Source organism: Eubalaena glacialis, chromosome 3 (assembly GCF_028564815.1).
Source record: "Eubalaena glacialis isolate mEubGla1 chromosome 3, mEubGla1.1.hap2.+ XY, whole genome shotgun sequence".
Classification (NCBI taxonomy): Eukaryota; Metazoa; Chordata; class Mammalia; order Artiodactyla; family Balaenidae; genus Eubalaena; species Eubalaena glacialis.
The window spans coordinates 137,168,801-137,187,586 of NC_083718.1; the positions used below are offsets into that span (position 1 = coordinate 137,168,801).

The 18,786-nt window shown below is 38.9% G+C and overlaps 1 protein-coding gene across 1 annotated transcript in view; it reads left to right on the plus strand.

Annotated features, from left to right (window-relative positions):
- Nucleotides 1-4,405: 4,405 nt before the first annotated feature.
- Nucleotides 4,406-18,786, plus strand: part of SLC35D1 (solute carrier family 35 member D1) — a 59,135-nt gene continuing 44,754 nt past the window's right edge. The window contains exons 1-8 of the mRNA XM_061186468.1: nucleotides 4,406-4,608; nucleotides 5,438-5,471; nucleotides 5,569-5,655; nucleotides 6,347-6,414; nucleotides 8,258-8,329; nucleotides 8,917-8,985; nucleotides 11,123-11,225; nucleotides 15,855-15,947. Of these exons, the coding sequence (XP_061042451.1) occupies nucleotides 4,406-4,608; nucleotides 5,438-5,471; nucleotides 5,569-5,655; nucleotides 6,347-6,414; nucleotides 8,258-8,329; nucleotides 8,917-8,985; nucleotides 11,123-11,225; nucleotides 15,855-15,947 (729 nt within the window). The remainder of the gene's footprint in view (nucleotides 4,609-5,437; nucleotides 5,472-5,568; nucleotides 5,656-6,346; nucleotides 6,415-8,257; nucleotides 8,330-8,916; nucleotides 8,986-11,122; nucleotides 11,226-15,854; nucleotides 15,948-18,786) is intronic.

An 18,786-nucleotide genomic window follows, 5' to 3' on the forward strand; every position in this document is an offset into this window, starting at 1 on the left:
TTCTTTGTACTTCGATTCTCAGAATTTTAAAAGGATTGTTCAAATAGGAAACACCTATGACCTTTGCTCCCTGGCTATAGCATAATCAGTGGTACAACACAGTAGGCTATTGGGTATGATCTAGGCTGACTGATCTAGTGAAACAAGAAATTGGTGAACACCAAAAAGGCCAAATAAATTCCAGTATAAGAAGAGCAAGTGAGCCAGGGCAAATTGAGAAGTGTAGGGAAGAGTACTGATCAATTTCCTTCATGGAGAAACATGATGGCTAAAGCAAAAGACATGATTTAAATACAAAGAAGATTTTTCTGCTAGTAATTACACCTAGCAAGATATAAAATATATCAACCTACAATGTTGACATTTCCAACTAGAGTAGGCTTGTATATCAATGAGAACATTTAAATCCAGTCTTTCCAATCTTGTACAGCTTTTTAAGATATTTTTTAAACTTTATTAAATTTTATAAGCTAATGTATAAATTTCCCGTATATAATTCTGTGGTTAATATTACTAAGGTTAGGAAAGAGGTTTGAGTACCTAAGATACCTAAAAGTCTAATTCCCTATAATAATACCCTACTACAGTATTGGTATATATCTTTTTTTTTATTGGGGTATAGTTGCTTTTTTTTTTATTTTTATTTTTTTAAAAGATTTAATTTTATTTATTTTTGGCTGTGTTGGGTTTTCATTGCTGCGTGCAGGCTTTCTCTAGTTGCGGCGAGAGGGGGCTGCTCTTCATTGTGGTGCACGGGCTTCTCATTGTGGTGGCTTCTCTTGTTGTGGAGCACGGGCTGTAGGCACGCGGGCTTGAGTAGTTGTGGCACGCGGGCTCAGTAGTTGTGGCTCACAGGCTTAGTTGCTCCGCGGCACGTGGGATCTTCCCGGACCAGGGCTCAAACCCGTGTCCCCTGCACTGGCAGGTGGATTCTTAACCATTGCACCACAGGGAAGCCCCTTAGTACCTATCTTATCTCTCATTATCTAATGAGAATGCGTGACTCCACTACACTTCACAGCATTCTACTGAGGCTCCACAAATCATTACTGGAGTTGAGAAAACCCAACACAGTTCTTGGCCTGTCTATAGTAGGTCTTAGTGTATACTTGCTAATAAATTACATAATCATGCTGAGAAAAACAACAGTAATTGCTTGGATCAGTACTTTTTAGGAGATTTATTTTCATTTCGTTTTGTGTAATTGTAATTGATTTGTTGCAGAAATTTGTACCTGGCATTTCATACTCCATAGAGTAGCACTTGAACTATTATCTGGCCTCTTTCACTGGTTTCCATTATCACCATCTGACTTTATAAAAGGAAATTTCCTTTTCATACAGTGTTAGTGGTAATATAAAATTGGTACAACCTCTTTGGAGATCAATTTGTTCATTCTATTAATTTTTTTTAAAAGTAGTCTTTAATTAAGCAATTCCACTTCTAGAAACTGATACCTGTACAAAGTTGAATGCACAAGGATAATCAAAGCTGCATTGTTTATAAACTGAAAAAATGGCAACAACTTAAAAATGTCTATAGGATGGACCACATCAATCATGATGCATCTAGCTGATAGAATTCTCTGCAGCCATTAAAAAGAATGAGGTAGAGTTTCTTTACTGCCACAGAAAGGCCTTCAAGGAATAAAAACTGAAAAGAGAAAGGTTGCATAATCATAATGATAATAATAGTAATTACTATTATTAGGAACACTTGTAAAGTGTGTACTATATTCTAAGCATTTAACTTTATTCACTTACTTAATTCTCATCACCACCCTATGAGGTGGGTGCTATTGTTATCTCCATTTTACAGATGAGGGAACTGAACCACCGTAACATCAAGCAACTTACCGGAGATCACAAAACTAGTGTCAGAGGCAGTATCTGGTTTGAGCATCAGTGTTTTTACCTGGTTCTCTCCATTTATGTTAAAAAATGTATAACAATACATGTCTGTAAATATATGTGTATGTATGTATATGCATATGTGTGTGTATATGTATTTGTATAGGCACAGAAAGTGGCTCTAGAGCCTCGAGATGGTTAGCAGTTGCTTTCTCTGAAAAATGTGTTGGGGTGAGAGAGGAAGAGAGCAAGATAGTTACGCGATACAAGTCTCTTTTGCTTGTTTGCTTTTGTAATGAGGGACATTATTATTTTAATAATAATTTTTTTCACAAGGGATGTTTCTCAAAATATAACTTTCTAGTTATTTTTCTTCTGCTGCCAGCAGTTAAGGAAGAAATTTGGCCACTTCTTTCATTGTTGAAAAGTTATACCATTCGCTGATTCATTTAGCAAAAACCTCTAAAGTGTGCTAGGTGTCCCTGCCTCACCCAGCCCTCAAGGAGCTCACTGTCAAGTGGAACAGACTGACATGTAAACATATAATTCCAGAGCCTCTATAAAGGGGATGCACAAAGATGCAGTGGGAGAAGCACAAAGGAGAGATGTCATTTCTGTGGAGGGCAAGGAGAGGCGGTGTGAAGGAAGGTGCCCAGAGAGGAGATAATATTTTGCCTAAATACTGAAAGAAAAGTAACAGTTCTTCAGGAGACAGTGGAGGGGAGGGAGAGAAAAAGCACCCCAGATGTAGGGAATATGGGAGTAAAGACACAGAAGTAAGGACACAGGAACCCACATTATTCTTCAGGGAACTGGGTGTAGTTTGATTTAGCTGAAGCCTAGGGAGGAAAATGTAAGGACAGCAGGAGCCATGTCACCTAAGGCCTTGTGGACTGTGTTAAGAATTTCATCCTGTGTGCCAGTTTTTCCTAAGGAGCAGTCAAAGAACACAAGTGTCCCCAGGATAAATAAAATATATAAATCAAAAGATATACATACAATGGAATATTATCTAGCCTTGAAAAGGAAGGAAATTCTGACACATGCTACATGTGGATGAACCTTGAAAATATTATGCTAAATGAAATAAGTCAGACACAAAAGGACAAATACTGTATGATTCTACTTATTTGAGATACCTAGAATAGTCAAATTTATAGAGACAGAAAGTAGAATAGCGGTTACTAGAGGATGGAGGGAAGGAGGAATGGGGAATTATTGTTTAGTGGTTTCATAATGTCAGTTTGAGATGACATGAAAGCTCTAGAGAAGGGTAGTGGTTAAGAGTTGCACAACAATATGAATGTACTTAACACCACTGAATTGTACACTTAAAAAGTGTTGAAATAATAAATTTTATATTATGCATATTTCACCATAATAAAAACCAGGTAAAGATGGTAAATTTTGTGTTATGTATATTTTACCATAATTTTAAAATATGGAAAAATGTTTTAAAGATATGGACAAAATATTTAGATAAATAATTCAAAGTTATTTTTCTGTCTTGACATTAAAATTAGATATGTCATTTCTTTGTTTAAGCTGGTAATAATGATTTGTTTCTCTTATATAACAATGTCTACTGTTTACTGAAAACCAGCTTTATATCCAGAGATGAGGAGATGTAGGCTCAGAGAGTTCAACTAACTGACCCAAGGGCACACAGCTAATGAGGGGGCATTTCTAGGAAACCCAGAATTGGAACTCAGCTCCTAACACCTTACTCTTTCACCTACCCCCAAGCCACTTTATTATCTTGCTACTTTTTGGATATGGCAGTACAATCTCAAAGACAGTATTGTATGGTGTTTTCTGGATTCAGAAACCGTAAGAAATCTGAGGCAACGCAGACTGAAATATTGAACAGTTAAATGTTTACTCTTGATCCACATCTGATACTTTTTAAGGGCTTCGGCCCTCTGCAAGAGAGACCAAAATAGCGTTCGAGTGAGGCTAGACCCACGCACATTGTTAACTACTCAGCCAGCCACCTGTTACCGATTGGAGGCGGGTCTGTATTTTGGTTGCGGCAGTTATCTGGAAAATACGGCTCTCAGCCCCCCAGCCGCCAGCCTCTGCATCCCAGGTACGCGGCCCCCGAGACACCCGGAGCGGGCTTGCGCGCAGGCGCTATCCGGTCGTTTCCTTCCGCTAGTGTGTTGTGCTGCTAGGCGTCCTGGTGTCCTCGAGTGGTTCCCCCTAAGGTTCTTCTGCCTCTTTCCGGGACTAAGGGTCGCCACTGCCCCTTCTCCGGGCCCTCTCCGAGCCCTGCCCAGGCTGAGCCAGGCGCGGCCCCTCCCCTCTGACTTCGCGTTGCACAATGCCCGACCAAAGTCCCCGGGCGTGTGAACCACAGCGTCCCTGCCCCTGGGCGGGCGTGGGCGGCGGCCGCGCGGGGAGCTGAGGCGGCGGCCGCAGCCGGCTCACTACACCGGCCCCGGACCCACGAGTCCCCGCGAGCTGCCGCCTCAGACCCCCGCGCTGCTCGGCCCCGCCGCCCGCCGCTCCCCTCGCAGGCCGCCGCCGCCGCCGCCGCCGCCACCGCCGCAGCCATGGCGGAAGTTCATAGACGTCAGCAGGCCCGGGTTAAAGGAGAAGCCCCCGCGAAATCCTCCACACACAGACATGAGGAGGAGCTGGGGATGGCGTCGGCCGAAACGCTGACCGTGTTCCTGAAACTGCTGGCCGCTGGCTTTTACGGCGTGAGCTCCTTCCTCATCGTGGTGGTCAACAAGAGCGTGCTCACCAACTACAGGTAGGGCCGAGGCGGCGGCGACCCAGGCCGCGGAGAGGAGCGGGCGGCGGCGGCGGCTGGGCGCCGGCTCCCTGGACTTTGCCTGCAAAGTTGGAGCTGAACAAAGTTGGGCGGGAGCCGGGGAGGAAGGGCGGGCGGGCGGCTGATACGCGGCCGGAGCGGCGGAGCCGGCTTGCGCGCCGGCCCAGAGTGGGGGTCCCGTTCCCGGCGCCGAGCTCGGGACTGCCGGGCGAGCGTTCGGGGCCGCGTTCGGAAAGCGCCTGCCCTGCCCGCCGTGCAGCGCCCTGGAAACCCTGCCCTTCGGAGAGACGGAGCGGAGTTGCTTCGTGACTTTTTTGACTCCTGTGCATGCCAGGCTGGGAGCCGGGAGAGGGATGCCCGGCCTTCCCCGCAGCCTGGGCTAGGGTCCGGGGCTTCAGGGTTTTCCGACTTCGCTGACAGCCTCTGGGGACCTACGCATCCTCAAGCCCATTTAAGATGATTGTGATGCTGCCACTGGGACCCCGAGGCAGAAGCATTTTATTTTTTATATGTGTGAAACTGTTCAAGAGATGTATGTCTTCACTTCCAAGAAAAATCCGTTACAGGCAGCCGACTGAAATTGTAGAATCGGACAAGATGAGACAAGTGGCAGCCCGAGGCTACAAAATCAGCGGTGTTGCCTGACAACCGGCAGGGGTTTTTCTCAGATTGTCATTTGGATGAGGGGTAGACGTTGGTGTGTTTTGTATCAAAATGCATTGTAAGGTTGCTGATGTGCAAATTGAATTCACCGAGCTCGGATTTTTCTGACCCTGTGTTTTTTTTGTTTTCTCTACCATTTTTGTAGATTTCCCTCCTCACTATGTGTTGGACTTGGCCAGGTTAGTTGGAATCTTCAGCATTACGTGGTTTGTGTCGTTAGAACGTCTGAATGTGTCTTTATATGTAGAACAGTGAATCTGTGTTCTCTGTTTACAGATGGTGACCACAGTGGCAGTACTCTGGGTTGGAAAGGCACTCAGAGTAGTCAAGTTTCCTGACTTTGACAGAAATGTACCTCGAAAGGTAAAAAAGAAAACAAAAAAAGTAATACTTTATGTTCTGAAAAGAAGTCACTATATATATTTTTCATCAGTGCCTTAAATATTTAAAAATTGCAGCCTTGAAATTGCCCAATCCAGAGTGGGTATAATGAAGGCAAAGAATAAATGTATTAATACGTGTTTTTAAAAAGTCCCACAGTCTCTTTAAAGTTAAGAAAAAATGCCCCTAGATCTTGTGTTCTGTTTTAATTATTGAACACTTGCTGGGATTACAATCATTTTGCATTTTCTACATCCATCTAATCTAGCCAGTGTATCCTGCATTCATTATTCTTTGGGTTTATTTTCTTATTCTTCGATCTGCCTCTGCTTGACTCCACCTGAAGATGAAATGCCTTTCCTTTTTCTGCTGACATCAGAACAATGGGCTCTACATTATCATATTGTAAAGAAAGATGTTGTTGTCCCATATGGTTTGATCATATTCATATTTGTGTTTCTTTTTTCCCCTCCATTCTTTCTGCAGAGAGCTATTTATCCAGGAGTAATGTTGTTTGGGTGCTTCATGGGGGCCAAAATTGTGTGTGAGAACTAATCTTGTGTTTTAAGTAGAAAGAATTTGATCATATAAACAAAACTGTTTCTGTTTGAAAAGGACCTTGTTTTAGCTGTCTTTATTATTGAGTTTTGTTATCCCTTTTTAAATTTTCTAGACGTTTCCACTACCTCTACTATATTTTGGGAACCAAATCACGGGACTGTTCAGCACAAAGAAACTGAAGTATGGATAACTTTATTTTACTAGTGAGGTTAATATAATGTGTTCTTAAAATTGTACTTGAAAATGTCAAATGTTTAACACATTGTTACTGATTCTGGAAAAATGAAAGGACCAGAAAATCTCTTAAGTTTGAAGAGAAAGGAGTTTTTTGTTTGTTTGGGGTTTTTTTTTCCCCTTCACTTTGATGATAGAAGTCTTAAAATGTTATAAAATACTGTGATGGGAGATTTTCATTATCTTTCCAGACCTATAATAGTGAAGGATATATGTTAGGCTTCTGAGATTTCAATTCGTTAGTACAATTCATAAATAGTAAATTTTAGGCAAATTCCACAAGTAAAATTAGATGGTGGATATGAGAACTTTTGTAGTTTTTCTTTTTTTTTTTAATAGTAATCTTTTATTTATTTATTATTTTTATATTTATTTTTGGCTGTGTTGGGTCTTCGTTTCTGTGCGAGGGCTTTCTCTAGTTGCGGCGAGCGGGGGCCACTCTTCATCGCGGTGTGCGGGCCTCTTCACTGTCGCGGCCTCCCTTGTTGCGGAGCACAGGCTCCAGACGCTCAGGCTCAGTAGTTGTGGCTCACAGGCCTAGTTGCTCCGCGGCATGTGAGATCTTCCCAGACCAGGGCTCGAACCCGTGTCCCCCGCATTAGCAGGCAGACTCTCAACCACTGTGCCACCAGGGAAGCCCTGTAGTTTTTCTTTTAACATGAGGTAGTTAAAATAGCATCAGATGGAACCCTGATACAAATATGATTAACATTTTACACATGGCCATATGATTGTAGAGGCAGCATTTTCACTTTTAGAAAGAAGCAGTAGGTCTCTACTCCATGACAACACTTATTATCCTCTAACTTCCCAATTCTTGTCTTTTCCACTTAAAGAGTGTATGTATCAGGTATATGTGATGTTAAAAGTATACACTTAGGGAAACCATTTAACAGAAACCCATGGCTTCACCACTGTCACGTGAGCTAAACCTCTGGCATAATGGGTGATTGTAAAACAGAATGGAGAGATCTCTGAGGGTAGAGACCAAGCTTTTTTCATTTCCTCAGACCCAAGAAACTTGACAGAATGACCACGATGGTATTTCTGGGGAAGGGTCCATGGAAGTCAGATTTATCATGGGTGGGGCATCCTTTTACATCTCATTACCCACTTGGAAAGAAATGCAGACCTGCTGCAAAGTGCTGCTTGTATATAGAGTTTGCTCTTTTTCATCCATTGTCATCCATCTATCCATCTATTCACACCCTATCTTTGATTGCCAGTTAAGTATAAGGCACTTTGGGGTGAGATGAGATAGATTCAGAAATAATTATGTTGCAAGAGGCTGTATGTTTGATAAGTGCGAGCAGAATGCTCTAGGAATTTAGAGAAAGACAGGATTACTTCCACAAAAGGGCAATCAAGGAATGTTTTATGGGGTAAGATTATCACCGATGTTATTTGAAGGTTAGGGGTAGGAAGGGAGGTCAGTCTAGAAAAGAAAGAAGAGGTCTTTTCTCTTAAAGACTAACATGATTACTGTTCAGGGTGTTTAACATAATAAGCAGGGTAAAATTAAAAGTGTCCGTTATCAGTCTTTGTTAATAGATGTATGTTTTCTACCATTTTATAATTAGTTTGGTGTTTTTCACTTCTGGTAGTTTTATAAAAGCAACCCTTTCAGGCTTTCAAATACTTTCTAGAGAGAAATAAGGATTTAATTTAGTCACAGATTAATCAGCATGGAATTTCCATAATGGAAGGAAGAGATTAGCATTATTCTAAAATACTAATTTTGGAGAATCAAATTTTATTTTACCTAAATATCTTTGTTTTTTTCCTGCAGCTTGCCAATGTTTACAGTTCTGAGAAGGTTCTCCATCCTGTTTACAATGTTTGCTGAAGGAGTTTTACTCAAGTGAGTTAAATTTCTAATATGTCTAGACTTTAACCAACTTTAATCACCCTGAAAAGGTGCCCAGCATATGTAAGATATTACAATTATTTGTGTTGTTTCTACTTTATCTTTTGAGAAGTTTAAGCAACTTTCTCCCTTTGCTGTAGGAGTTGATAGTTTATGGCTTCCTTATGGAAGCCTGTCTGAACATGAGATATACTTTCAAGAATTCCTATACCTACTGATGCCACTGGGTGAAGCTGGGTCAGAAGATCAGTATAGGCTTTAAATAGTGTTCATGTCTTGGCTACTTTTACTACAAATGTGTGTGACCATTTTCAACTTAAAGAAATCTGATTAGCAAAAATTCAAACTCAATAATAATAATAACAAATGATAAAAGTAAGAAAAAATAAGTATACTTACTTATATAAGAAAGTAAGTTTTTGCTTCATCAGAGGGGTTCTTTTAAATATCCAGTTCCTTGGAATCATTTGTTTGCAACTTTTTTAAAGAAAACATATATTTTTTTTGCCTATGTTGCAAAACGAGTCTTTGTAAATAACTAAAGCCACATGTATGTATTTTTTAATTATTTTATTTTGTAGGAAGACTTTTTCTTGGGGTATTAAGATGACTGTATTTGCAATGATTATTGGAGCCTTTGTAGCTGCCAGGTAAGATGTGGGCCTATATAAAATCTATGAGAGTACATTAGAATTTATCAATAATTATTGATAATAAATGATCAATTACCAATAAAGAGATTTTTTTATAGGCTAAATAAGAATCATGTTTTTGAAAAGTAAAAGACTTTTAAAAGTTAAATCTTTTTGGCTGTATGAAGATTAAGGCTAGCAAAATCAGATTCTTGGGATTCTTAAAAGTTAAATTCATTCTAAAAGTTCATTCATTCATTCATTCGAAAGGTTAAATTAGAGTTTATTATGCTATCTTCTATTTATTGAGCATATACCATGTGCCATACAATATGTTTGGTATTTTTACACATATTATTTATGTATTTTTCACAACCACTCTGAAAGGTATGGGTATAATTTTCCTATTTATGTTGAGAAAACTAAAATCTAAGTTCAGTAGCTTGCTCAAGGTCACACAGCTGGTAAATGGCAGAGCTGGAATTTGAATCTGTGCCTGACTCCAGAGCCTGCGTGCTTTTATAAACCACATGACGTTCTTTTCCTTTGCATGCTGCTAAAGAAAATAGTGTCTCAGAGAAGGCAAATGATAATAAATTATTTGCCTTATGGGAAATAAATAATAGAATTGCTTTATTTGGTTTCACCTAAGGTATCACAAATGCCGTAACTTAGGTATTCTATTAAAGCTTTTTTCCATTGTTCTTAAGTTTTAATTTTAAAGTGAATGGGGAAAATGTATACCCAAAGACTCAGAAAATTGAAATGATGAGTGGAAGCCTTCTACAACATTTTACTCAGCCCAGACCATGCATGTGTGGGTTTGCTAATGCCGCAAATTCTGCCTGACTTTGTATTTTCCATCTGGGAGTTCCAGTGTGCTTCTTGAATTGGCTCATTTACCTTCATCATATCCCTGTAGTGTAGGTGGGGGGAAAGTACTATAAGTCAATTCTACTCCACCCTAACTCTCAAAGTGAAATTTCATTCAAAAAAAAAAAAAAAATAGAGTAGTTAGTTACTAGAATTTCGTTATATAGCTGACTGCTTTTCCCTCTAGGTAACCTTCCTCCTTGGAGAAAAATTCTATACGAGCCTCCTACCTTTCTTTTTAAAGGTGCCCTACTAATCTTTGAAGCATTTCATTGAAGCTGGTGCTATCTAAAATAGAGCAAAACGACAGGAGTTTCTCAGGGCTAACTCTGGCCTGCAAAAAGTTTCTGAGGCAGATTGCTATCTGGTAGAACCTTTTACTTGGGAAAAAAATTTGGAGGAAGAGAGTCTGGAGTTAGAGGGTTGTCAGGCTGCTTGGAAGAGGGGTGGGTCATTAGGTAGTTCTGCCCGAAATTGCAGTGGCATAGAGCTCCTCCGAAGTCTGTCCCATGTAGTAGTTTAGCTACAAATAGATAGCACCTTTGCAGAATCACAGAATGCGGGGCCCCTGTTTTAGCTAGGGTGCTAAAGTATGCTGAAGGTTTACTTAGATTTTCATTTATTCTGTTCAGTTTACTAAGGTCTTGTGCCTGGTGCTCTGCTAAACACCAGGAAACTTCAGTTTCCCTAATCCCACTAGTTACATCTAGTAGGCTCATTAGGCAATTATTTTAAGTATTTGAGTTCCCACTATGTGCTTAGACACTGATGTAGCCTGATCTCAGAACTAACCACCATCCACACTTCAGAAATTCCACCCAGTGGCCCAACCACCTGTGCAAGACAGCCCTACCTTTTGTGTGAACCTTTGAAAAATGATGTGTTAACAACTTCATTCTCCTTTTGTTTTCCTTATCTGTGAAATTGAGCTCTGATGCCTTCTGCTTGCTTCAGATATATTGTAATGGTGAATTTGGTTGGTTCTTTCTTGTTGTCTGACTTTGAATTCAGAGCAGTGTGCTATTAACTGATGTGGTTGATTATTGCTAATGATTTTGTGTTTAAGTGTTAGTGCTTCTCATTTCTGAAGACCCCCTTACTGATTATGAAATTGCAAACTCTAACCAGGAACCAAGAAACACTAGTAGCTGATAAAATGCCTAATATTCACTTACCTAGATAAGCATATGTTCTTAGAAATATTGTAGTTCAGACTTATTTAAAATTTAATGCATGTTCTTTAAATGTTAGTTGTTATTAAAGTGTTACTTATGTTTTGCAGCTCTGACTTGGCATTCGATCTGGAAGGATATGTTTTTATTCTGATAAATGATGTCCTGACAGCAGCAAATGGTGCCTACGTAAAACAAAAATTAGATTCAAAAGTAGGTAGCAGTCTCACGCTTCTTTAAGAGATGTTTACTGATGTTGGGATTGGTCATGTCAACTCATCAGGGGATAAAGTGGGGAATAAGGAAAAATACTTATGAAAGATGGGAAATGCCTGTACCTTGGTGCTCACGTAATAAACTTTATTTTCTAATTAGCAATTAGATTTTACTGTTGGCTTTTCTGGAAGGGACTGGGTGAATATTGACTTTGAGAGGGATAGTGATGTAAGTAAGGGGTGTTCATTAGAGAAAAGTGTCATAAACGTTCATGGCTGTGTTCTAGAGGACTTGGTGAGGGACCTGGACAAGAAAGAAGTATCTGGAAGCTCTTGAGCAGATTTCAGAAGTGAGTTGGAAGTGGCTGCAGAACAAGAATGGACTTTGCATATTTGTCCTACAAATATAGTAGTCCCTCAATATCCGTGGGGGATTGGTTCTAGGAACCCCCGAGATTAACAAAATCCTCGGATGCTCAAGTCCCTTATATAAATGGAGCAGTATTTACATGTAACCTATGCACATCCTCCCATATACTTTAAGTCATTTCTAGATTACTTATAATACCTAATACAATATAAATGCTATGTAAATAGTTGTAAGTACAGTGTAAATGCTGTGTAAACAGTTGCCTGCGTGGCAAATTCAAGATTTGCTTTTTGGAACTTTCTGGAATTTTAATTTTTTTTTTCCGAATATTTTCCATCCACTGTTGGTTGAATCCTCAGATGCAGAGCCCATGGATATGGAGGGCCAACTGTAATGGGAAACGTAGGCAGTATTAGAATCTCTCTCTTTCAGGGGCAATACCAAGTTTCCTGGCCTAGATCTCATACACCTGAACTTAATATACCCCGCTCTTTTCCTTCAACTGTAGCATGCACGTGAAGGCTTTAAAGATATTTTTATTTGTCTAATATATACGTTGAATATAAACACACCAAATTTTATTTTGAGGTCAAGCCAGACCATCAGAAAGCTGAGCACTCAAGCCATATTACTTGTACTACATTGTGGTATAAGATTGCATTATTGTAAGGAGAAGCTACATGGAACTCAGCTTTATATATCATAGGGTTGTTATTGAAGGAGTTGTCCTTTCTATTATAATGGATCCTATATGAAGACTCACATGAGATTGTTATCATAGATACCATCATAGTTTTTCCTAAGCAGCTGGTGTATTTTCATCTCATATTTAAGTCTTATAACTTGACCATAGCTTTATCTTATTTTCCTACCCCTGTGTTCTCATCAGTCAGATGACCATATCCGCTTAGTTTTTAGTTGGCTCTATTATATGTACAGTATTTCTGAAACTACTTCAGGTCCTTTTTTGGGGTTCAGATCATAAATACAAATGCCCTACCTGCTTGATAGTAGTATTAGTATAGAGTTTGTATCATCTTGGCGGGTGGCTTTGCCTTCTTCAGAAAGAACCGTAGAATATATGGCCATCCCAGTAGTTTTCATTATTTTGAATAATCTAGAATGTTTATTTTGAATAACCTGGAAGAACTAGGGGCAGTATAGATCTAGTTCCAGCAAATTTTCTTTGAATATACCCTTTATGTCTTCTTCTCCGTTTATTTGCCTTGACTCTGTATGATGATTGCATTTTAATGGAAGCTACTATTAAAAAACTTAATCTTTGTGCAATAGCTAGAGAAAAGGGAACAGTTAGAGATTTAGTTTTACTCTGGTTTTTTGCTGCTTTGGAAATATGTAGTAATAATAACATTTCATTTCTCCAGTAGCCTCAGCTGTCTAAAACAGTACTGTCGAGTACAGTTCTATGATGATGGAAATCTGTTATCTCTGCTGACCATTAATGGTAGCCACTAGCCACACGTAGCTGTTGAACACTTGATAAGTGACGGCACAACTGAGGAACTGAACTGGTAGTTTAATGTAATTATAATTAAATTGAAATAGCTGCATTTGGCCAGTGGTTACTATATTGGATAGCACAATCTAGAGTACATCCTAGAACCTAGAAAAAAAGAAAAGAGGGTTTCTGAGTATTTTATTCCCAGGGGAGCCTGTTAGTTCCTCACTCAGAAATGACTTATGGCTTACTTGTATTAGAACTTTTAAGCATATTGATCTGCTTTTCACAGTTCATGGATTAGGAGCAACAATCCTATCTGGACGCAGAGGCTTATCAGCAATATAAAAGCTCAGCTAATAACAAGAGAAACAGGAAAACTATGAAAGTCAGATGAAACTACTCTAAGATGGACAACACCATATAAAAACACAATACAATAATGCATGTTAATGATGATGCCCTAAATTAAATTGTAGTCAATGTACTCTGTTTAAGAAAACAGGGGGAAAGATATTTAAAACAGTTAACAAGTGAAAAGAAAAACAACAGTTTGTCAGCTGTCTGGATGGTGTGTGTGTGTGTAGGCATCCTCTACTTCCTGGATAACACTCATGTCTCTTGCTGTTGGAGCACCTGATGTTAAAGGTTGTTTTGTCCTACTGTGGCTTTTTTCTTGCTGCCTTAGAAATCAGGCACACCTTTTCATTGATGCTGTGGTGGCCATAAGCAATCAGTTATTTGGTTTATCCAGCAGGCAGTAGGGCCACAATGAGATGCTTTTAATCAGGAGTTTTATTACCTATCATTTCAGAACTGCTTATAATCATCGTCCTTTGAGCATGAATCACATGACTTAAAGACTTAGTGCTGCATTTCAGATCTGAATGCAGCTACTGAATTTAAAACATTTTTAACTCAAAAGAAATCACACAAATAACATGTATTTATAATAGAATTAGTAGAAAACATAGATAAGCAAGAGGAAGAAAATATAAATCTTTCTTAATTCCACCGTTGAGTGAGAAGCACTGTTTTGGTAGGTACCCTTTTGTAAGAATGTGTGTTTGTGTGTATGTGTGCATGTACACACTTAACTATGAGAAAAACTTAAAAGAGTGATGATATATAATGTTTTCTAACCTGTATTTTTCATTTAGCACTGTTTCATGAACACTTTCCTCATCAATCAGTATTAAACATTTTTAGTGGCTGCATAATATTTCATTGTATGGTTGTATCATAGTCTAATCAACTAGTTTTCTATTGTTGGCTATTTGTTTCCAGTTTTTCAAAGCTGCTTTTGATATAGCACAGGGAACTCTGCTCAGTATTCTGTAATAACCTAAATAGATACATAAAAAAGAATAGATACATGTACATGTATAACTGAATCACCTTGCTGTACACCTGAAACTAACACAACATTGTTAATCAACTCTACTCCAATATAAAATAAAAATTTTTAAAAAAAGCTGCTTTTGAGAAGGTAGTTTGACTTTTCATATCACTTGGTGATCTTTCAGTCACAGAAGTTAGGCAGATATTATGCCCCTATCCTCGCTATTCCTTTATCCCCCTCTTTACCCTCCAAACTCAGGCCTGCTTTTTTAGGTGACTGCTTCCTGCTGAATGTCCCAGAATTCTGTGAATCAAAGGTGGACCCACAGTTCTCATAGACTCCCTGTGTTTGAAGATGTGTGTGGTCTTTTGTTGCTCCCCAGTAGCTGAGGGCACAACTATTCATACCATATTTTGGGAATTGTAGGGTAATCTTTTTTTTTTTAATGTTTATTTTATTTATTTATTTTTGGCTGTGTCGGGTCTTAGTTGTGATACGCCGGATCTTTTGCTGTGGCGCTCGGGCTCTTTGTTGTGGTGCGCGGGCTTCTCTCTAGTTGTGGTGTGTGGTCTCCAGAGCACACAGTCTCAGTAGTCACAACGCATCGGCTCTCTAGTTGTGGTGCGCAGGCTCCAGAGCATGTGGGCTCTGTAGTTGCAGCACGTGAGCTCTCTAGTTATGGCGCACAGGCTCAGTAGTTGCGGTGTGAGGGCTTAGCTGCCCCACGGCATGTGGGATCCCAGTTCTCCGACCGGGGATCGAACCCGCGTCCCCTGCATTGGAAGGTGGATTCTTAACCACTGGACCACCAGGGAAGTCCCTGTAGGGTAATCTTAATTTTCTTTCTTTTTTTTTTCTTTCTTTCTTTTCTTTTCTTTTTTTTCCTTTTTCTTTTTCTTTTCCTTTTCCTTTTTCTTTTTCTTTTTCTTTTTTTTTTTTTTCTTCTTAATCTTCATTGTACTTCCCGTATACATTTTGAGAAATACTTTACTGGGAAGTCATGTCTGTCTGTGTTGGTCTAGATGTGAGTCTTTGTGTCTGTTAAATTGCACTCTGTTATAGTTCTGAAAAGCCCAAGACTAACTTGGTGACTTTTATTCTGGTCTGGAAAGGGAAGGGCTCCAAGGACGTGTTTCTATAGAGATGTATGTTTGTGTTCAAAATAACCTCTTTTCTCCTTGCTGTTTTGAGGCAGCCAGTTGATGTCATTTTTATTTCTCTGATCTTAAGCACTCAAGGAATTTATTTCAAATAAACTTGAAATCTTGTAAGTTTGCATTTTTTTTTGAAAGCTTAGGTTATTTCTTAATGTTTGCAAGACTTCTGACTTGACTAATTTGCTGTGTATGTTGTGGGGGAGGGGTGTGTGTTTGTAATGGGGGGTGGCACTCTGTACAGGGTTGTCTCTCTCTGTCTACCGGAACCAAATGAAACACCTAATTTTTTACTCTCCTAGGAGCTGGGAAAATATGGTCTGCTCTATTACAATGCACTGTTCATGATTCTGCCCACCTTAGCCATTGCATATTTTACGGGAGATGCGCAAAAGGTAGGACTTTCTAATTATGGCTTCATGGCTTATGTTTTTGAATTTTATTTTTATTTGTATGACCAAGAGATAGACAGTTGGGTTGTTAAAAAGTAATGTTCTTAGTAAGTGACCAAAGACTGAGAATTTACTTTTTAGCTTGCTAATGTCATGCTAACCTTTTTGGATAGTACTAAAATAGCTTAAAATAGCTCTGGCTGTCGACATAAAAATAGTGCATGCCAACTAGTGTCCTTCTCTTACGTGCCAGAAGGATAGAGGAAGGGAATTTTTACATTTCTACTAAACTACAAAATAGGAATAGTAGCAAACTATCCTTGAGAAACAAAAAAAATCCAGAAGTAGTAGAATTCTTCAAACCTAACAAAACGCTTGGTGTCTCTAGAAGCTCTCAGTTTTGGTGTACAATTGTCATCCTGGCTTAAATCCCAAGCTGTTTTTTTCCCCTCAGGAGATATTTAGCCGTGTGGTGACTTAACCATATAAATAGCAATGAATATAATAGTTTACTCATTTTCTGCAAATGTTTAGCTAAATAAATCCAGAATAAAGTAGCAAACTAAATCCAGACAAGAATTTTTCTCTGAAACACATATTCATAGGATAAAAATTGGTAACATTTTGTTAGAATTCACAGAATTTTGCAAACTTAATGGAAATCTAGAATTCTTCCAAGGATTTCGGTACCAAGATTCCTCCTAATGATTCCCCTGGCTAGTAGTTTCTTCAGAATAAATGTATTGATTATTTATTATAATGACAGCGACAAGTTCCACAAATCAGTGGGGACCAAAATAAGGAAGAGGTTTTTAGAAGTAGTTAGACTGTTAAAAATTGTTCTTGAATCAGAGGTAGGAGAAGACTGACTGCTTGTAAAACTGTTTTGTTTTTTTCATCAAGAACTCTTTCTTTTAAAACTGGCAAAGAACATATGTAAATGTTTTAATGAACTGTGACCTGGCTATCAGCAGGCCTAAAAATGACTCCAAAGCAGGAAACTACTGTAGAGCTGTTGCTCTAAAAATAAAGGTGTTGAATGAGTTTTTTGTGGCTGTGAAAAAAGTGGGAAGAGAAACTAACATTTATTGAGTCCCTATTATGTGCTAGTCACTTTATATATACAATGTAATATAGTCCCCATGACAGCTGTAGGAAGTTTGGATTAACCCTAATTTACCAAGGTGGAAATAGAGGTTCAGAGGGACTGAATAACTTGCCCAACATCAGACTGTCAGCAGGTAGTAGAGTCAGGATTTAAACCCAAGCCTGACTGCAGAGGCCATGGTCTTTTCAGTGTTCTGCCTCCTCTAGCTGACTCTGGCAGAAGCACCCTTCACTCTTTAGCTTTGGGGTAAGAATGTAATGTAAAATAACCAGGTACCCCATGGCAGCACAGATGATTCCAAATCTTGAGGCCAATCTGTACATGAGAAAGTTGGAAGAATTAATGTGATTAGGTATTCTACAGACTCGGCAAAAATGGAATTTTCATTAATTTGAGACTTTGATAGTAGCTTGTAGCTACTTGAAAACATTGACTGAAGGAGATATTTCTTCATTCCAGAGTGATGATCATTTAACTAGAAGTTATCTGCCAGGTTGTAGCAAAATTCATGCGTATTTTGAAGTTCACTAACACACTTTCAATTTTAAATGCTTCGATATAATTACAGGTGTTTACCCATAGTGGAAAAAATGACTTTGCCAGCTATATTGGGATGAGATTTAGATTTTACTCTTTTATTCTTCTTTTCTTCTTTTTTTAAGCAGAGGAGTGGAATTTGAGTAATCTTTTTGTTTTTTCCAATGAAAATGCCAAGCAAAGGTCAAGAAAGGTTTATTTTGAAAGAACAGTGTTTTTTAAGAATGACTGAATTTATCTAAATGCTTTCAAGTTGGGATGATAAACTAATTATGGAGGCTAAACTCATTGCTTTGTGATCAACCCCATCAGTGTTTTGGGTTTTACATAAATGTTTGTTCATCCTTATTCTTATTATTAATTAATATGATTCTTATAAAATATTTATTGGGGTACAGATGGACCTACTGGCTGGCAGGCTTACAATCTCATGCTCTTTTTCTTAACATTCTCTCCTTGACATACTCTCCCTCTAACATTCTCGAATAGTTATTAAGTGTTATTGTGTGTCTCACAGTACTAGGCTCAGGTGATAAGAAAGAAGGATGAATTAGGTGGTATTCTTGCCTTTGAGGACCATTTAGTTGTCTTGGGGAGCAGACCTGTCAACATCAGAGTCGTAATTGTTACCGGTTCTGTGGGAGAGGTGTTGGGGTCATTGTGGGTTGGAAAATGGAAGTGGGTCAATTCCATCTCCTTGTTGGAGAGGGAATGCCTATCTCATGGAGCTTTGCTTACAGAATGAAAATACAAATGATATGAATAATCAGTATTGTTTGGTAGGTTATGAATTAAATTTGGAACTTAGGAACTCCAAGAATTCTGAGTTTGATTCTGTTCCTAAATTCCTTTCTTCCTAAATTCCTTGTGTGCTTACTACAATTTCATTTTAAGTTCATTTCAGATTCAGTCAATTCAGTATTACTGAGCATCTTCCTTGTGGTAAGAAAGCCCTGTGCTAAGTTCTTTGGGGAATATATGAGAAATACAACATAGTCCTTGCCACACAAGAAAGACATTTGGCATGCTACAGAGATGGTGTAAGATCCAGCAGCAAAGTGCATGCCCGTCAGTCAGTACTATAAGTATTCAGGTTAGGAAGAAACTGGTGTGGGTTAAATATCAAGCTTGGATTTTTAGAGGAGATAGGGCTTGGTTTTCTTATCCACCAACTGCAACAAGTAATGCTAACCTGTT